The 20021-nt window shown below is 36.3% G+C and overlaps 1 protein-coding gene across 2 annotated transcripts in view; it reads right to left on the bottom strand.

Annotated features, from left to right (window-relative positions):
* EPHA3 (EPH receptor A3) overlaps window positions 1–20021 on the bottom strand; it is a 230746-nt gene that overhangs the window by 148298 nt on the left and 62427 nt on the right. For both annotated transcript variants that reach the window (XM_065853481.2, XM_065853471.2), the window contains exon 3: window positions 5831–6491. In XM_065853481.2, the coding sequence (XP_065709553.1) occupies window positions 5831–6491 (661 nt within the window). The remainder of the gene's footprint in view (window positions 1–5830; window positions 6492–20021) is intronic.

Raw genomic sequence — 20021 nt, 5'->3', positions numbered from 1 at the left:
ACAGCATAATTATTTCCCTATGAAGAATCACCTGGATATCTCTGACAACTTTCGTAAGAGTTAAATAAATTCTAAGAAAGGTAAATCCGTCATCGTGTGTTCTGTTTATGTACTTCTAGAATATAAAATGGATAAAAACAATGAACATTTTACAAATACAGTGATTCACAATTTATAGATGCTGCTATTTTAATTTGCTTGCTTGAAAATCAGCTTTTTAAAATAAAAACAGTACATCAAACAGAAGAAAAAAATAATACACCTCAAACCTCTGCTTTAAAAAATATGAATCCCTAGCTTTTTCAGATTTTGTGTAAAATGAAACTCTTAATGGTTCTGTTATTACATTACATGATCTTCATATGATGAGTTTCTACATGTTATTAACAGTAATTGTTCCTATATAGATCCTAAGAATTAAAACCATGCGCTTGTGTAGTGTAAGGAACGCATCCAAGCCAGTCTGCTATTTCCAAGAGAAAAAGTTACCGCCTTGCAGTTGCAGCAAGGACATTGTGCCTTCCATCTGTTTTCACTTGCACAAAGTTGAGCAGTTCCTCACAGTACCTTTTTCTAATTGTAAAGTTATCTTTTATCTACTGATATAAGCAAGTAAAAAGTACATTTACTTATGCAGCAACAAAATCTTTATTTGAAGTAAAGGAAAAAAAAATCTAGAGAAATGTTTTTTATCCTTAGTATTAATGATGTTTTGCATATTTTTGTCTCAAGTACAGCATTCATTCTACTGAAAGAATCAAGCAATGTATACGATGGTTCAGATTTAGCAGCCACAGATGGCATTCCTTTCATATGTCCATAAAGTCAGAGAAAGAAATATGATTTAGGATATGCTCACTACACAACTTAAAGCACTGAATAATTTATAGTGTTAGGGGAAATTTTGTGAAGTCATTTTTGCGATAACCAGGTACAGTGGGTGAACTTCACCTCTCCGTCCTTTACCCCTTACTCCCTTTTCTCCCATTAAATCTACCTGATTAATAGCTAAAAATTATGTACATAAGCAAGGACTGTTGGATTACATTCTCTTTTTTCTTCTGGTTTTGTTATAGAAAATGTGTCAGTCAGCTTGTGGTCAAAACTTACAATTTTATTACATAGTATTACATAGGAAATTTACAATTCAGGCTTACTCAATTCCAGCAACTATAATTTAGAATTATGAATTATTGAAATGATAGCATGCAGAAAATGTAATTCTGTGCTTTAGAGTCATTCTGTTTGGGTCCACCAATTTAGTTTTCCATTTGATAACTGGAACCACAAAGCTTGTTTTTGGTCAAAAGGGTCACCTGTTGGAAGCATTCAAAAGAACATTCAAGCTGGCTTGTGCTCCCACATGGATAAACTATTGCCCACTACATGTTTGCTAATTAAGCATATCATCATGAAAAATATCATTCTACGTGTCCCACTAGTCTTTCTGAAGTGCATGAAATAAACCAACAACAGAATAGACACATTCAGGATGGAAAAGATTTATTCGTCCAAGCCTGCCAGTGCAGGATTTCCTTTATCATTTTGTTACTGCAGTTTTAAAAAACGAAAAATTTTTAAATGAAATGAGGTTTCCATTATTTCTCCAAGGAGATTTCCAGATCATTACAGAACTAAAGACATTTTTTCCTAATATTTATGCTACATTTTCCCATTTATTTTATACTATTACCCCAACTAACCAACCTTCACATCATGAGATCTATTTCCTCTCTGTAGTGTTGAAAACAAAAGTAAGCCTGGCTTACCACATACAAATCACTCACTGGGCAGGTGATGTGAATGCTCCTTTTCTTTTATTGATCTTTGGGCTGTTCCAAACATTATGCCACTGTATAATCTCCTGGTGTACTTGCAACTTAAATAGCGCACACAAGCCTCATTGCCCTTTTCATAAAAATCACAGTGTTTATTTTTAATATGTACAGAGACAGTCAAAAAGGATGAGTAGAACTATGGAGCAATCACACTCTTCTCCAAATAAGAAGGTGCTAGTAGAGAGGGAGAATTGGGAAAACAGGTATGAGAGGTGAGATGTTAAACATGAAAGAGATCTAGGAAACTGTAAACAGAAAAGCTGAAAAGGGAACAGTTATTTTCTCATTATAAAAGGAAAACCTTATTCAATGGACTCGAAACTGAAGGCTTAAACACAGCAAGACGACATATTTTTCACACAAGTTATGGCATTCATTACCATAAAAACTTACGGAGACTATCACTGAGTAAAAAAACCACACAAATTAACAGGTGACAGGTCACCAATTCCTATCATACACAGTTTCTCTTACAAGATGTGTCTTAAGTCTTAGGAAGTCACCAGTTGATTGGCAGAAGTTGAAAAGCATACCCAGTAAAGCAGCGTTTTACAGTTTCTTATACTTCTACTTAAGAATCTTCTGATAGCCACTGTCAGGAAAGAATACTAAGGTAGATAAACCTCTGATCTGATCTACTACGACTGCTTGATGTAGAACAAATGTAGAGGATGAATCACTCTTGTTGACTGGAGAACAGGATGGAGACTGCCAGAAAGCATTAGGTCCATTGTACAGTTCAAGCCAGTTGTTTTTTTTGTTTGTTTTGTTTTGTTTTTTTCTAATTAAAACAAATTAAAACACAGTAATCCTAAGAGAGATGATGCTATAAAGATGTAGTTTGGCCAAAATGTCATGAAGACAACCATGAAATATTACAATAAGATTAAATAGACAGGACAACTATGATGCAAGTACTAAGAAAGATGTAATAACAAAGTCTACAATGGATGACATATACGTCATTAACTAACATATGTATTAGCTAAGGGGAAAAAAAGGTATGAAAGAGTGGCTTTTCCAACATGCTCCCTGACACATCTTACCTTGCCTTATACAAACCAGCTCCCTCCAAAGTACTGAACAGTTGCAAAAGTCTTTGCTAGAGGAGGTGTTAAATCTTAAGCTGTTAACCTAAAGTATACCACAAAGACCAGAATATTAATACCTCAAGGGAAGGTATACATTTAGCTTTTGAGGAATCATTTCTCCACACACAATAATGAGAACAAAGAAAGTCTCCGCAAAATCGCTCCTGATTCTTTAACGGACTGATAGGTACATATCATACATGTAAAACGGTTATTAGCTGGTAGGACCCAGAACAGAATAATAATCTTTCCAACAATAACCAATACTCTGAGTAAAGCAAGTAGACCAATCTTGGCTTTTCAGAGGTTAGATACAAAGTTGTTATAAAAACATGTATGTCTTTATGCATACATGTATACCATTAATAAAAGAAGGGGTAAGCCTTATGCATTCTTTTCCTGGTTATGCAGAGAACGGGAAGCAGTCATGAAAAATGGTACTATTTGTGTTATTTGAGGGCATGACTATGCCATAATATTTTTCAAAATAGTAGGTAAAGCTTTTTTGAATGAAACTTAAACAGGCTAATCATACACATAGGGTCATCTTAATCATTAGTCATAATCTCCTGTTAATGCAAAATGACATTGTTTCCAAAAACAACATGATGGAAACAAACCAAATCAGAAACAGTCTGAATGTAGGATCAAGTAGCAACAGACACTAAGTTGCTGAATGCTTCCAACTATTGTGAAGTCAAGAATTGCTATTACTTATTTCTCTTTCGAACTTCAGATGAAGGTCTTTATTTCCTAAATCATTACTTCATTCCAGCCTGTACTTTTAACATCATTTTGGATTTTCTTCAGCCTCTACAATTCTGTCTCTTCTGCTCTTAAGTTGAAATAACAAACGAACAAGCAAACAAACAAACATCAAAAACCTTACGCCCCAAAAACTAAAAGAAGGGGAGAAGAAAAGATGCAGGAGCAGCCTTGAGCCTGAGGTCAAAACTGAAGATTTTTTTCTGAGCTTTTGAACTCCTGCTGAGTTGTCGATGCTGACAAATGGGAGGATTTGAATTACTGACTGCTTTTAGAGTGCCACTTCAATCACACCACACTGAAAATATTTGATAAATAGGACTTCCAATAAAAGTTAGTAGAACACTATACATTAAATCAGAATAAACTAGAAGGACCTGTCGCTTTTGTTAATGGTTTCATCATATATCACTCCCTTGATCAACAGCTGGTGAAGTAAAAAAAAAAAAATAAAATAAAATAAAATTAGCAGCCTATGGTCTGATTTTATGGCTTCCAAATCATGTATGTTATACTCACACATGCATGTGAACTCATTCCTAATCTCTACAGAAGTCAGTAGGAGCGGCGTTGCCTACCCCAAACATCTGACAACCTGTTTTTAATAAAACAATTTATTTTGTTTTACTTCATTTAGCTCAACTTCTGCTCAATTGTACTCTGACTCCTTCTGGAGTGATTGTTTTTTTGTGCTCATGTGTAACTGAAATTCTAAACCAAGACCTTTCAACCACTTACAAGGATACAGGCTCTACATAAAGCAAGACTATATACAGTGGTTAAGAGAGTATCACATTTTAGCCTTTCTAAGTGCAGCGATAGGAGGCTCTAGATAAAGCATTTCTGAATAATAAAATATACTCTGCTGGATTCAGCTACTAACAGAAGAATTTAACTTGTTTTTCTTAATATTGGTATCTAACTGCAGAAAATCATACTCAAAAGACTCTGTTTCCCAATTTATTCAAATTGGGCAAAACCAATTTAAAACCTACTTAAAAGCAAAAACAAACAAAACACACTCTGGCCTCTTTCCCCCAAAATCTCCCTGGCATTTTCTGAGAAAATGTCACCTTTATTAGAGCAACAGTTTTCACAACTACCTGGCTCTGACTTGGTGGGCTCCTAGTAGCTCCCCAGAGCTTGGCTGTTTGACATAAAGATTGTTGTAGGACTGATGAAAATGGAACAGGTGTTTTTTCAGTCAAGTTCAGAATACTTTGCTTTTCTTATTCTTGTGGATATATGCATATTCACATGTACACAAACACACATACACAACCCCCCAGTAAATATGTCAGCTACTACTCCTTCCATCCATGGTCTTTCTAGATATTACTGTTTAGTTTTGATTTATTTATTTAACAGAAAGCCCTTTGCCACAGACAGCACCCTTTAAGGTACTCTGTGAAAAGAGGCTTTAGATTTAATTAGCATGAAACTTCAAAAGATACATTTGTATAAAAAAAAATTTAGACCACTTTCATTTTGGTAGATATTAAAATCAAGTAAATACAATATGCATTTATCTAACATTTAAAAGAACTTTTCTAGAACAACTCAAAACCCCTGGTGTACTCTTGATCTTGGGAGCATTCACATAACCACAGTTTGCAGAAACCAAAAGTCAAATATATGAGTATTTATGAAAATGCAATTTCGAAGTTCAAATATTAATTTTTCCAAATGTGTCTGCATTTAGGAATTTTGCTACCTGAAACAATACTACTTCTTTTTTTCTGACCAATCCCAATTAATCAACATAGTTCAGTAGCAAATATTATACATTAAGCCAAGAAGTTTAAAAAAAGAAAATCACAAAAAGAAATTCAATATTTTGACACAAACAATGCATTTGAGAAACCTATAATCTACTGAAAGGAAGTCCAAGAGTGAGGAGACAGATTTGCTACATGCTGCATTAACTAAAAACTAGTTGTTGACCCTTATAAAATATTTTTAGCAAACTGCATTATTTACACAGATTAAATAAACCCCATTTTCATGGCAATTTGATGAACTAATTCATTTCTCTCAAGAATTTGGAGAAAATTAACATGACCCAATACACAGAGTAGGGACGTAAAGTGAAGCCCCTGTTAATAATCGAACTATGAACATGGACGTCATTGTTACCTTGGCACGCAAAGCCTCTTTCTTCATAGCCAGCATTACACAAGCACTTCCCTATGGGCACTAGCCATTCTCCTTCTGTACTGCAATACATCTTGGGTGGCTCTTCCTCCTTGGAATGATTTACACAAGAACCACGCACCTCCACCAGTGATTGGGAGTCCATGGGTACCGTATCTGGAAACATGGCGAGGTTCTTGACAGTGAAAGGGCACTTTTTGAAGTATACTCGCACCGAGACTAAGGCAACACACGCACCTACATCTTGGAAAGCCAAGTAAAAGCCTTTCCTGCTGACAGGTCCCACCTCACGGACTTCCGTGTTCAGCTTGAGAATTCGGTCCCCAAGGTCCATTTGGGTGAAGCTCTCATCAGCTGCAATGGTGTCTATCTTTGTAAATTGGTGCTCTCTGAACTTTACTGAGTGGTCATCGTCAGATTCCATGTAATAGAGATTGAAGGTCTCTTTGCAAGTGCCCAGAACTAGAGGGATACTATTACAGTCTCTCAAGGTAAACTTGAGCTCCACATATATCTTCTGAGCTGAATTGCGTGGAATCCAGTTTGTTCGCAGCCAGTTGTTCTGACTGTGATCCATAACATTGCACACTTGGTAGGTTCTGATTGGAGTATAATGCTCATCAACACCACTAATCTCTTCCCACTAGGAAAAAAAAAAAAAAAAGATTAATGATTATACCAATAAAAATCACATTTAAATCACATTTAGAGAGAAAAGTTGTGAAAAAGTAAAAATCTCTTTACTTGGTCATCACTATAGAATAGACAATAAAGTCTGGTTGAACTTGCACTTGCTTTTTTCCTATTAGACCATCTTAAACGAACACAGAATTCACCATTAAGAAGTCCTTTTTTACCAATTTATTTCAAGGTGGCATAAAAGAGATGCTACAGCTGTTTTGCATTACTAAAAGTGTGTGATGAATACCTAAACTATAATCAGTGCCATTCTTTCAGTCATGAACCCAAGAAGCCTCTACTGCAACCGCACTTCACCTCAAACAGAAGAGCTTTACTAGGCAAACACCATATTTTCACTGCTAGAATTGAGCTGTATTTCAAAGATTAAACAAGATTTAACATCTTACCAAACCAAAGCAAATGGCTCCCACTGAAATTCCATATAGTCATAATAAAATGTTACAGTTTTAAATTTTTTCAAAGCATGTCAATTGATTTTGCTTGGGATATATTTTCTCTAGACAGTCAAGCATAGCCCAGTTTCCAGAGTTATTATAAGCTACCTCCAACTTACCGTATCTTGGTTATTTAACTTCTGTGGAATATATAGGCTATGACACTAAAATGGGTTTGAAGAATACGTAGTCATCATTTATTTTTAGATCAGTCATCAGTTGTCAAACTTACTTGATCCAGACAGGGAAGGAATGGGTTTCAGATTTATGGATTACTCATGTACCAGTCCTACCTGACTTCTGAAGTCACACTTATGAGAGAGGAATATTTACCAATCACAGGAAAAAAGAAATCCTACAGGGGCACTTAAAGTAAATACTTACTGTTAGTCATGCACCCTTCTTATTTTCTCCATGAATGGATGACTAGGATCATTTTGTTTTGTTTTGTTTTTTTAAGGTCAACATTCTTCAGCTTTTACCCACACAAAAACTGCAGTTGTTCTATATTCTGAGTCTTAAAATGCAAAATGAAGAGCTTTACCCCTAAAGCACAGGAATTAAAATTCTTATTACAATGAACAACACTTGCTACAGGATCATGACACAACTGAAGTTGAAATAAACCCTTCCAGATCTTCTAGTCCAACCCTCTGCTCATGTAGGGTCAGCTAGAGCAGGTTGCTCAGGATGCGGACCAGTCAGGTTTTTGAATATCTCCAAGGATGGAGACTCCACAGATCCTCTGGGCAACCTGGGTCAGTGTTGATTGTACTCAAAGTAAAATGTTGGTCCTTATGTTTAAATGGAGTTTCCTGTATTTCTGTTTGTATCCATTGCCTCTTAGCCTTTCACTGGGCACCAGAGAGAAGAGTCTGGCTCTATACTCTCTATACCCTGCCATCAGGCATTTACAAACACTGGTAAGATCCCCCAGAGTCTTATCATCTTCTGTTCTATGCTTCAAAGTTAATTACAAAAACAAAAGAGGTAAACTCCTATTGTGATAATGAAGGGGATACTAACAGAGCGTAGAGTAGGCACAGCAGCTACAGGAACCCCTGCTTTGCTGTCACCCACATAAACAGCTTCTGCAATAAACCACAAATGCTGCCCCACAAAACCAGATGCTGTGCAGCTGGGAAGTAGTAAAACTTAAAACAGAGCTGCTGCACAGTACAAAAACTGGATACATGAAGCAGACAAAATTAAATATGTTGTGAGAAATCGCTGCCACTCTTGATGGATGGAAACAAAGAACTACCAGGAAGACATCTTCCCTCAAAAATCAAGTCACATCAATACTACGTTTAAGATCTCAGTCTAACAATTATTCCTTTCACATAAACACCTTTTGCTGAAGGATCTTAGTGTACTGCAGAGCAAACATTAGGAAAGTGCTGTTCCCATTTTACTGACAAAGAAACTGAGGAGCAGAAATGCTAACTGTCTACAGTGTCCTGGTTTTACCTGACATAATAGAGAAAGAGAGAGAGAGAGGAAGATAGAGAAAGAGGGGGAAAGAGGGAAAAAGAAGAGGGAAAGCGAGAAAGAAAGGAAGATAGAGAGAAAGAAACCACATCAGAGTAACATCTGGGAGTTCTCAGTCCCAAGCCACTGACTGTAAAGAAGTTTTGATATGACTAAGAGCTGGCCTGCACAATGAAATTGTCCACGCACCACTGAAGATGTGATTTTAAACCATGTTATTAAACCAATAGATAAAAGCAGTATAAATATTCCTCCTTTAATTGAAGCAAAGTTTATTTTATTTCACTTAACAGATCTGACTATACACAAGTTTTATCTCTTCCTGACTAGTTCAACAGAGTTGAAAACACAGTCTTCGATGTGTATACAGCAGCTGAAATGCTGCAGCAAGCCATAACACACTACATTGCCAAAGAGAGAGAGCAGTACAGGGACTTTCTGGTCCAGAGTTACTACACTAGAGCTCATGGCCACTTGAGAGCTTAGCACCACATGGCAGCTCATCATACAAGAACAAGATCTTGTGTGCATCAGAAACAAATGAACCCTGGGCTCCCAGCCTCTGCCAAGTTCCCAAAGCTGAGTGGAGGACCCTCCTCTGACAGACGTCCTTGTACAGATGTCCCTGAGCCAATAATACAATGCTGTTCAAAAAGCCATTCACATGTCATAATTGCCTCCCATGAAGCTGGATGTACCCACGTCTTACCTGGACAAATATTAATAAAAATGCAGTTAATAAAGATCATATAATGAAACATAGTTTTATGGAAACTTAAAGCACCTCACACTACTTCATAAATGATCTGCTTATTATCTCTTCTACGTTATTTCTAATCAGTTCAACATATATTACATATCCAGTGGAACATAGAAGAAAAACCAGAAACTTGCAGAATTTAAAACATCTCCACAGCAGACATTATTTTTCTGAACAAGTCTCATTGCAATTTTTTTTCATAAGTTTCTTATCCAATACACTCACATGGACAGTTGTATGTAGATGTATGAACTGCACAATAAAGGTAGCACCACTGCCTATGTTCTTCACCCAGAAGCTGCAACATTCAATTATCACTTCATTAATATGTAAAATGAAGAGCAAATTGCTTGGAAACAAATGTAGATTGCCATGTCACTCCACTTACATAAACAATAACATTTCAAATCTATCATTTAATGCTAAAGCACTGCTGAATGGAAGCACCAATCTCACAGTGGGTGCTAACTTGACCAAAATACTTTAACTGTTATAAAATTATGGAGACTGCAGCTATCACTTAGAAAGACCTAAGGTCAAATAAGTCACTGAAACTACAGGAAGACTGTCCAAATCAGAACACATATCAAATTCAAGTAGATTTCCAACTTCAGTAATTATGATGATCAAACGAAAAAAGAAGCAGCACATTTACATTGCTCATATATTGCAACTTTTCTTAGTAAGCTATTGTATTGCCACCTCCATGTGATCTTAATTCTAAACAGATTATCAAGAATCTCAAGACAATTTCCATTCCATGACCCATTATTTTTTTCTATTAAGCAAGATTTCTCAAACACTTATATTTGTACTTGTTTTCATTTTTATTTCTGCACTTGTTATTCATGTCTTCATCTTTCTCTGTAAAGTTACAATAGTTATAAAAGTAAGTAAAATAAAAAAAAAAAAATATATATATATATATATATTCTTATTCCAGGGATTGCAATCAAGGAGGGAGAAACATAAAACAAAATGGCTGTTAAGAGGCTAAGTGGCAATAGGAAACAAACCCCCTGTGCATCATTGCCACATAGCCTGTTCAATGTTACAATATTTAGTGCAATTTTCTTTGTACAGGCATCATTCTGACCTACATTCCCAAAAACATAGCTGAATTAACAGACTTAGTAGGTAAGGGAAGAATTACAAATAAAAAAAAAAAAAGCGTCTAAGGTAATTTCAATCCATAAGGAAAATTCTGATTTGCTGGGAGTTGGGGATGAGGAAATCAGCTAAAAGAAAATCCAGAGTTACTCTTTAGCAATTAAAGTGAGTCTTTGTGTCTTAGGGCACAGAGAAAAAAAAAAAAATAGTATTTTGAGTATGCAGAAACCTGGACAGCTGGGGCTAGAACAGGTCAAAAGGCAGGGAGCCTAAATAATAGGAGCCTTAAAAGTCATGAAGAGGAATTAATCCAAAATGCAGGTGTGAGAATGAATTGCAAAGAGAATAATTCAGCAGACACAGAAGATGCGCTGAAGGAAAAGTTCAGATATATAGGACAACCAGATGGCAGAAAGAGGTGCTCCTTTTCACCTTATGCATTGAGTCCAGCCTGCTGCAGCCTCAGCTTCCCATTCTCCCACCTTCAGCTTCCAAGAACTATTCCCGTGGAAAACTAGCATGGGGTGGGGAGCTAATTTCTATTGAATCAATTCTCCTAAACAGTACATCATGAAATCATTAGCATTTCTGCAGGAGCAAGAATGTAATGCAAGGGACAAGAAAGTCTCCAGCAAGAAAGTACGGCCACCCAAACCAAGGAAACCCACCTGGAATTCAAAAAAAGAAAACAGATCTATTTCTGAGGATACTGTATTTTTTGCATACAAAATCTTGTTGAGGCTTTTTTAAGAGAAAATAAGAACAGTTTATGTTTTCATCCTCCAGATAGATGGAAAAGATACATCAGAAGGTATCAGTGGAATAAGCAGAACGATGAAGGAGAAGCCATCACAAGATAGACAGACTACACAGTAGTGATAGCAGAGAAATACTGCAGAGAATTTGGGCACAAGCACTTTCCCAGGAGCTAGTAAAGACCTACAGAAGGTTACCTAAGCCAGGACAGAAGGAACTGGCACTATGTAATATTGAGGAGGAAGTGTGTTGGTGGGAGTGGGCTGAGAACTTAGAGAAAATCTGTTGAGGCACTGGCAGAACGACTGTATGAAAGATCTGCACTTATACCATGTAAATCAGACACTGGTGGGACCCAAACCAGACACTCAATTATAATACATGCAATTACTTGGGTAAATCTGGTCCAAGGGATATTACACTTCAAAGGTGTCCCAACTGGCATCTGTTTCTTTCAGTATCATGTAGCTACAGAAAAAAAGGGATATTTATCAGCCCTGGCTATGTTCAGATTGGAAATTAGTAGCCGGGTTCTAAATACTGGAAGAGTCAAGCAACAGGACCATCTTCCAAGCAGTTCAATAGGGATGATAAATACAAATTTTCTTACAAAAGAGATGTATAAAATTGTGTCAGGGATTTTTTGACAGCATGATCAGGGAGCTGGAAACCTGAGACTGTGGTATGAAGCTTTGGGCGCTGGATTTGTTGCTATAGTCGAGATGGAGCAGAGGTGTGACCACCATTGCTGAATTCACATTACTACACAGTACTTATATCATATTCGTCTAATTCAGGAGTGTCAAACTCATTTTCACCGGGGGCCACATCAGCCTCACGGTTGCCTTTTGAAGGCAACCGTGAGGCTGATGTGGCCCCCGGTGAAAATGAGTTTGACACTCCTGCTCCAATGCCTTCAGGTTCCATCAACACTTTTGAAAGATATCCTGAAGTGCCATAGCCCAGCATGCAATTTGGCTTTCAGAAAGTGTTCTTTTGTTTGCTTTTCATTTTTTTTTAAACCTTCTTTGGATATTGTTAAAGGCAGGAAACAAGAGAGTGCTTTCAGTGGTACAGAAAAATCTCCAAGATCCCCAGTGAGAGAGCCTAACTCATTTGCTCTGGTCATATCGACTGACAAAGTTGGGACAGAAAATATTTTCTTTTCCAAAAGAGATCCAGCAGAGTGTGCTGGACTTCTGGTCTTTTTTTTTTTTTTTTCCCCTTTACACAAGGCCACATACAAAAGTGAATGTAGCCTATTTCCTAGGATGTCATAAGCAGTCTCACTTAAAAAGTTCCCTCTCAATGGTGGAATCTAGGACATAAGTGATCTCCTCAATTCTTTCATCCTTCCTGTGGCATACTTCAGTTTTAGTGGCTTTTTATCCCATATCTATCTATCTATCTATCTATCTATCTATCTATCTATCTATCTATCTATCTATCTATGTATAGAATCTTAAGTCTACATTACAAAATTGAAGGCTATTTTGTGATTTACAATACAACACATTTGCAAGTGCATGATTCCAAAAAACCTACATTTTGTCTTTCAGTGTCACATTTCTATAAACTATAAAACTCCTAGTAAAAATGGCATTTGATAATTTTTTGAGGCACCTATGGAACCCAGGCAGCTAACTCCCCAAGACTCCAGTGACAATCTCAGACAACAGCTGAACAACAATTGTTTACAATTTCATTTTCCATTAAGGAATTTGGTATGATCATGTATGTGTTATAATTTGGTATGAGACCATTTCAGGTCTCATAGGTCCAACTATCCTTCAACATATATTAATCCTTCTAATAGTGGCTAGATGGGACATAATTTAATCGATGTGCACATTGGAATACAGACTGGGAATACAGTGCTGAGAAATCTTCCAACTGAAATGTTTCTATGATTCTATGAAATTGAAAGAAAAATAGTAACTGACTGAAATTATTTTGGAATCTCACAAAAACATCTTCATGTGCTAGAATGTCCCACTCTTGCTGAGCAGCGCAGTCAAATCATTGCTTATTTCTAAATCAATCTTTTTTTTTTTGTCAGTGTAATTGCTTTTTATGATCTATGAGGTATTCACATAAGCCTGTACACAACCACCGCAAAAATTCTACCTGAAAGCAAAAACTACTTTTTGTTCTACTAGTGGAAACTTGTCCTGCTCTCATCTGCTGGCTCTTAGTATTCAGTACAGTTTTTCCAACCAGAAAAAAAAAAAAAAAAAAATCACTGTTATTACGCCCTGGTGAGCAATGACAGAAAAGTCTGCATTCCCATATATGCACGCTTTCGGCCTTCTGCTATTTATTCAAGCAATTCCCTTCCCAAACAAAAAGATCATTATGACAGGAATCTCACATTTCAGATAGTCAGTGCATGCAACTTTTCAACATTTCACTGACAGAATGCCAACTGACTAATAATCCTTTCATTCCCGTCTCCTTCCCCGGTTGCCAGCCAATCACAATAAAAAAGGTAAACAAACAAGCCATGCCATGAGCAACAGAATTAATGAAGCCTAGTTTCCTATAAATCTGTGTCTTATGCCTAGTCTTCAACATGGACTCTGATGTCTGAGAAAAGGTGAACTCAAAAAAAGCCTCTTCCCCATTAGGAGCATTAATGCCATCTCTGTGTCCCTCGTCCTCTCATCCCTTTGTTTATTTTCATAAGCCTTTGTAGATGTCTGCTCCTCTGTGAAACTGTTTAAATTCACCTCTCAGTTCAAAAACTATTAAGTGGGGTCTTCCTTTCCCTTGTATATACACACACTTAAATACATACATGTCTGTGTAGTTTCCATTTTTTTCCAGAGATTGTGCTATAAAGAAGGCGATGGCTTCATATACAGGCCAAGCATAGTATATAAAATTGCTAAGATCAGTGCAGATAGTATGGATTTCTATTAAAGTTTTAATAGGAAAAAAAAAAAAATCTATATTTGCAAGCAGAAAATCAAAATGGTAAAAATGTTCTATTTTGAGCTTCAAGTTAGGCATATTTATGAAGGTTTCATGCAGCACTTTGAAAATGCTAAAATATTCCAAAGTTGCATAATACGCATTCAAGTCCTCTAAGTCCTGAGACAGCTAATCAGCAGGCATTTCAGATATTACTTTAAATTATACTAATACCATTTACAGTTAGTATTTTCTTCACTGAGTAATTTTATATGAAATTAATATTTTTTTAATAAAAGGAAAAAAGTTACAGTTGGCAATTCAGTAGAAGCCTGGAGCATAAACATAAAGTAGACATTCCTGGTGAAAAGTTTATTCCATTTGAAAGAAGAGATCAACATGAAAAGTAAGTATTTGACATCTTTTTTTTTTTTTTTTCCCGGTTTTTCCAGAATTATATTTCTATGTGCCAGAAATGTATAAGCATTAAGTTAGTTTTCTTATTTTGGAAAATGGAAGTGCTACCAGCAAACATTCTTAACCGAAGAAATTAGGTTCCAAAGACATTCTTGTCAAGTTGATATTACAACAAATTGTTTTGTGTATCTGCTGCTGTAATAGTTAAGCATCCTTCAGCATTACAAAAGTGGGGGTCTGGCACTTGCCTAAGAATCCTTGATCTTGCTCTCAAGGGACATTTGCCATTAACTTTAATAAGAGCATGAGCATAGGCTATGTTGAAATAAAACCCCATTCCCTAAGAAAGATGCACTGTGATAAGCAAGACTTTCAGAAAGGACTGAAAACTGAAGAAATTACATTCGGCAGAACAAAATCACAACAAAAAAGACAAACCATCACAGACATTTGTATCTTTATAAAAGAATCCAGAAGATCTGCAAGTCATTTTCTGACAACTTTGTGCTTGTCACCTTAATTAACTGAAAATATAATTCATGTTAAGTGTGAAACATCTGACATACTTTATACCATAGCAACATAACAGATCAAGATGGAAAGCCTCAGGCATGGGAATATTCACCACTTATATAGATAACATGTGTATAATTTTTTTTTTTAAGAAATTTCCATAAGAGAATATGGCCTAAAAATCTTTCAGTATGATGCCAGGGAATAATATATTAATAATAATATATTAATAATAATATATTAATTAAACATATATATAGTTCAGTCTAACATTTTTTTTCTCTGTCACACACTGTCCAATATTCCAAACATTTCCATCATGCTGAAGCACACATTTGGGAAACAAGTTGCAGGACTTACGACAAGATGAGTAACTTTGATTACTCCTTTGTTTTTTAGCACTTACATCTGCTGTTGACTTTTTTATTGTAACATTAAATATGTCCAAAGTGAGATCAGCAGGAGAATCAAACTTTCACATATGCTGAACATGATTCTAATGCATCCTATTCAACTTCATAGCCAATAGAAGGAGAAAAAGAACTTTTTCAGCTACTAGAAAGTAAAAATATATTTAGGGAGAGATTTTTATAAACAACAGGCAAAATTCTGAGTAGGAGTGAGGAAATCAGCCAATGAAATTATCACACATTTTAAGACAGCTTGAGACTAGGAATAAAATAATTCAAGTCTAAATGAAAAGTGGAACCTTTCCACATGCTATATACAAGTTTAACAACATAATAACAGGATGGAAGACCTCTGAATGCCTGCTGTTAACAAAAGCCCTGTAATGATCATATCATAGAAGAATGTATTCCAAACCAGCTCATCAACATGAAAACAGTTTCCTCGTAACATCACCAAAGGCGCTGATGCAAGGCCTATAAATACCAACCAGGTGAGATCACAGGCCATAAAATGATCCTATTTGGGAGTTTAAGAAGTTTAGAAAGTACCATGGAAATTTTCTTCTACATTTGGCTTTCAAAAGTCAGTGAAATTACCTGTTGGTACTGGGTCTTCCCCTGGGTTTTGTTTTTACTGTTTTTTCTAAGTTGCAAATGAAAGAAGAGGAAGACATTGCAAGAGATTCCCAATTAAGTTACACACATGGCGAAATTATTATTACCATTGCATAAACCCTTCTAAGACACAGACTATGGTACACGTTCTCCTGATGCTATTTTACTAGTCTATGATTTTACTGCAACCAGTCATAACTGTTAAATGAAAGAGTTATACTAGGAGAGCAAATAAGCATATAAGAGAAAACGTAAGGTTGAAAGACACACAATATTAGTAATAAAATTAAATGCAACAATATTAAGTCTAAGATCCACCTAGCATTACCATTGTGTTCTCCTTCCTCTCTGTTCAGTTTTTTACTGGTCTTCACATTTGTGGAATATGAAGCATACCTGACGGTGTACCATTGTATTCAGGACAATTAAAAAAAAAAAAAGCGCTGGGTTTTCTTCATAACTAAGCAAAACAGTTGAAGAATTACAATCAAGACAAAATCTTAATTAATTTCGTGTCTGATGAAAGCTCAGGTGAAACGATAAACTAATTAAGAGCATCTAGACATCAAGGCTGGCCCACAAAACCTGAGATACAGCATTTTGCCATACAATGCATAGCTCCAAATTTACCCCAAATTATCCAAAACAACCAGACCTAATGGAAAATTCGTATCTGACCTTTTGCTGTTTTTTTTTCATGTTTTTTTCTTTCACCATAAGAAAGGCCAAATCTGTGAAACTCAAAAAAAAAAAATCCCTAAAAACAACAACAAAATTATATTAAGAAAAAACAAAACAAAACAAACAAACAAAAACCCAAACAAACAAAGAAAAATGAACAAACAAACAAAAAAACACTACACAAGCCCACCCTTATCCTTGCTGCAAGAACACGTAGCTCCTGACACATGACCTGACAGGGGACTGGAGAGAAACTGTGTCCCATGATGTGACCACAGAATCATAGCCTGGTCAGAAAAATAAGACCTAAAAAAAGACTCTTAAAAATAAAACCAGACATGAACGAATGTGGAAAGGATCACAACCTCCTCCCTCTACCTACTGCAGCTGGATCATTCTCCGCTACTTACAGCACAATATACAGAGTCACAGTGATCCGAGTATCTGAATAAACCTCATTTCACCCAGGTATAACTCATACATAATTTAAAATAAATCTTGACTCTCTTCCTCTCCCAAAACAAAAAGACCAGAAGAGTTGAATTCACTAATGCCTCTTAGTTTTCAAAGAACTTTCATCTGGGAAGTAAAATAATATAAATATTACAATAAATAGGTTTTAAAAAAAGTGCAATTGTGTTACAGGTACTAAGCACACACTAAGACACAATATTTGAGAAAGCCAGAGTACACACTTTATTATGGGAATACTACACTAATAATTGAACCAAATTGCAGAAAGATAAGTAAAGCCATCTCTTTCCCCATCTTCAATTGCTAGACAGCCAAGTACCTCACCATCAAACTTGTAAGGACAGCTGCTTCTCACCCTTCTGCAAGCAAAATCCTCTAAATCACAGTGAGGTAAAAAGGTCACTACAATGAGGAAAACATCTGACTTCCTAAGAGACATCTGAATCCAGCATTCAAATGCCCATTCAAAGCTTGGACAAGCAAAACATTCAGAGCTTTATTTTTCTCTAAGCTACACGTCTCCTTGAGAAACAGGTTTCAATCTTATTTATCTCACAGGTTAAGCAGATTTTCTGGGAAGTTCCCAATGCAGCAGTCCCCATGGTTGAAATCTGCTCACATAAAAGCACCTTTCATTCATGGGCATTGTACAAACAAAGTAAGCTCCAGCCTTTAAGTGTAGCTGTTTCAGAGATGGAAATAAGCAGCTGTTTAGTACAATGGGCACTTGGAGTAAGCAGAATTTTATCCAAGATGGAACTCACCCAAGGCTGTGGACATGGCAATCTGATGAAAAATTGTGCCTTTGGTAATTACAATTAAAGATGATTTCACACTTGATGTCAGACATAACACTTTCATCTATATGGCTCGTAACAATAAGCTCCTGATAATATTTAATAATAATAATAAGAATAAAAAAGCATCAGGTTCCTCAGCATTACCTTCTGCATCACGTAAAGCACTATCTCTGCATGTAGCCAGACAAATACTGATGGCAGAGTTTTACAAAGAAATGATCATGGCATCGTCATTCAAGAATGCAAAAACACCAGTTCTTTTCCAAACTACTTGCTGGTTAGGTAAATCTGAAGATACCCTCTATCCACCTTTATGCCTCACTTTTCTAATAGGTAGAAAAGGAACAAATTAACAGTGAGTAGATATATTTGTTACTGTTTTAGTTATTACTTGGACTCTAACAAAGAGTCGATTGTGCCTTCATAAACAAAAAGCCCCAAATGATTAGCAAATGGTTTCAGAAGCAGCAGGAAGCTGGGATGTTTAAGCATGAAACCATTACTTAAATTGGGAACCACCACCACAGAAAGAGAGAAAGTGAAAAACATTTGTGACACAGGAACACTTAAAAATTCACATTTGAAAAGCCTCTGCAATTTGTTGCTTTGTATTTGCCAGCAAAACAGAAAACCACAAAAGTATTTACATCAAAATGCGTAAAACAGGTGCATAATATAGCATTTCCTTGGTACAGTCATTCAAAACAATGTATTTTTACACATGGCATTTCCTATAGAAATCCCAAACCACCCTATGTTCTCCTATTGTCATTAACACAACAGAGAATGTACAGTGAAATTCAGTAGTGCTGTGCTGAATGTAACTGTAAAAAGCACCAGCTGGCTGTATTAGAAATGGCATTCTTCCAGGTCTCAAATGTCTTATTTATATACAATGGAATCCTGCCAGCTGTTTAATATTTAGGGCTAATAAATATAATTGGCAGTACTACTGCACTAGAACAAGTAACACAAATACGTATAAAACTGCTTCCCAGAAAATCTGATTTGTTCTTAGATGATTAAACCAAAGATGGATGCAGAGTTTTGAGCAAATTTTAGATAGCTGTCTTTTTTCTTTAATCCAAACAATATTTGCTTGTTTCCTAGGTGCAAAACTGAACAGAAAAAAATACCAAGCATCGTTATGCCAGCTGCTCTGAGACCAACATAACCTTCAACCTGTGTTTTCCACAGACCATGAATAAAGATAAATTGGCACGGACAGCATGCTGAGGTAGAAAGACAGGACACAGCATAAATTTCCAGGGTGGAAGCAGTTCATTATTCATTTCATTGAAAGTGCTGGATCACTCCAGAAAACAGTCAGACAGTACCAGCCCATCCAGAAGTTATTCGTAATCCCACAAGCAATTCTTCTATGCGTGTGCAGGATAATTTTACCTCTCATAAGCAGATTAAATGTTTTGAGTGGAAGGTGAGTGCAAAGCACCTGAGAACACAAACATAACAGAGTTGCCCTATGGACATGCTCTAAGATTTGTGTCCCAATTTCCAGCTTTCTGGCAGACCCAGTGACTACGTCATTGCCAAAGTAAAAGTGCAGCAGATTACTGCTGAATGTAGTAGTCCTCTCCCTCCAACTAAAAAGGGTCAGCAAGTCCAAAGTGTTGGGACCCTCTACAGGCAGCTTCACAGGTTCTGAAAAAAGCTTCAGGATCAGTAGCCTCCAACATGATAACCACCTTTAAGATCACAACACTGGATTTAATCCTGCACAGCAGACAGTGAAAAGTACTGTGAGTCTTTTCCTTTCTGTAGAACCTTGAAACCTTCTTCAGCTCCCTGGCACAGACTAAATGGAGAGCTAAGCTAGAAATGGGAAAGTTTAATTTTCATGAGTGAAGCATAGTTAATGCTTCGTAACTTCATATGAGAGAACATTTTAATCTGAAAACTCAAACAACGTCCATGACAGATGCAGCCCACAGGCAATTTCATGAAAGGCTGCTTAGTGTAATTACCATAATCTAGACATATTTGGGTTGTTTTGGTCAGTCTTGGTTCACACAGCAATGCTCTTTTTTAATTTTCTTCAGCTGAGTTACACACACAGATCTCCATTCTCCCATCTTC

The sequence above is a fragment of the Patagioenas fasciata genome, chromosome 1, assembly GCF_037038585.1.
Source record: "Patagioenas fasciata isolate bPatFas1 chromosome 1, bPatFas1.hap1, whole genome shotgun sequence".
Classification (NCBI taxonomy): domain Eukaryota; kingdom Metazoa; phylum Chordata; class Aves; order Columbiformes; family Columbidae; genus Patagioenas; species Patagioenas fasciata.
This window is presented reverse-complemented; position numbering and strand designations above follow the sequence as displayed.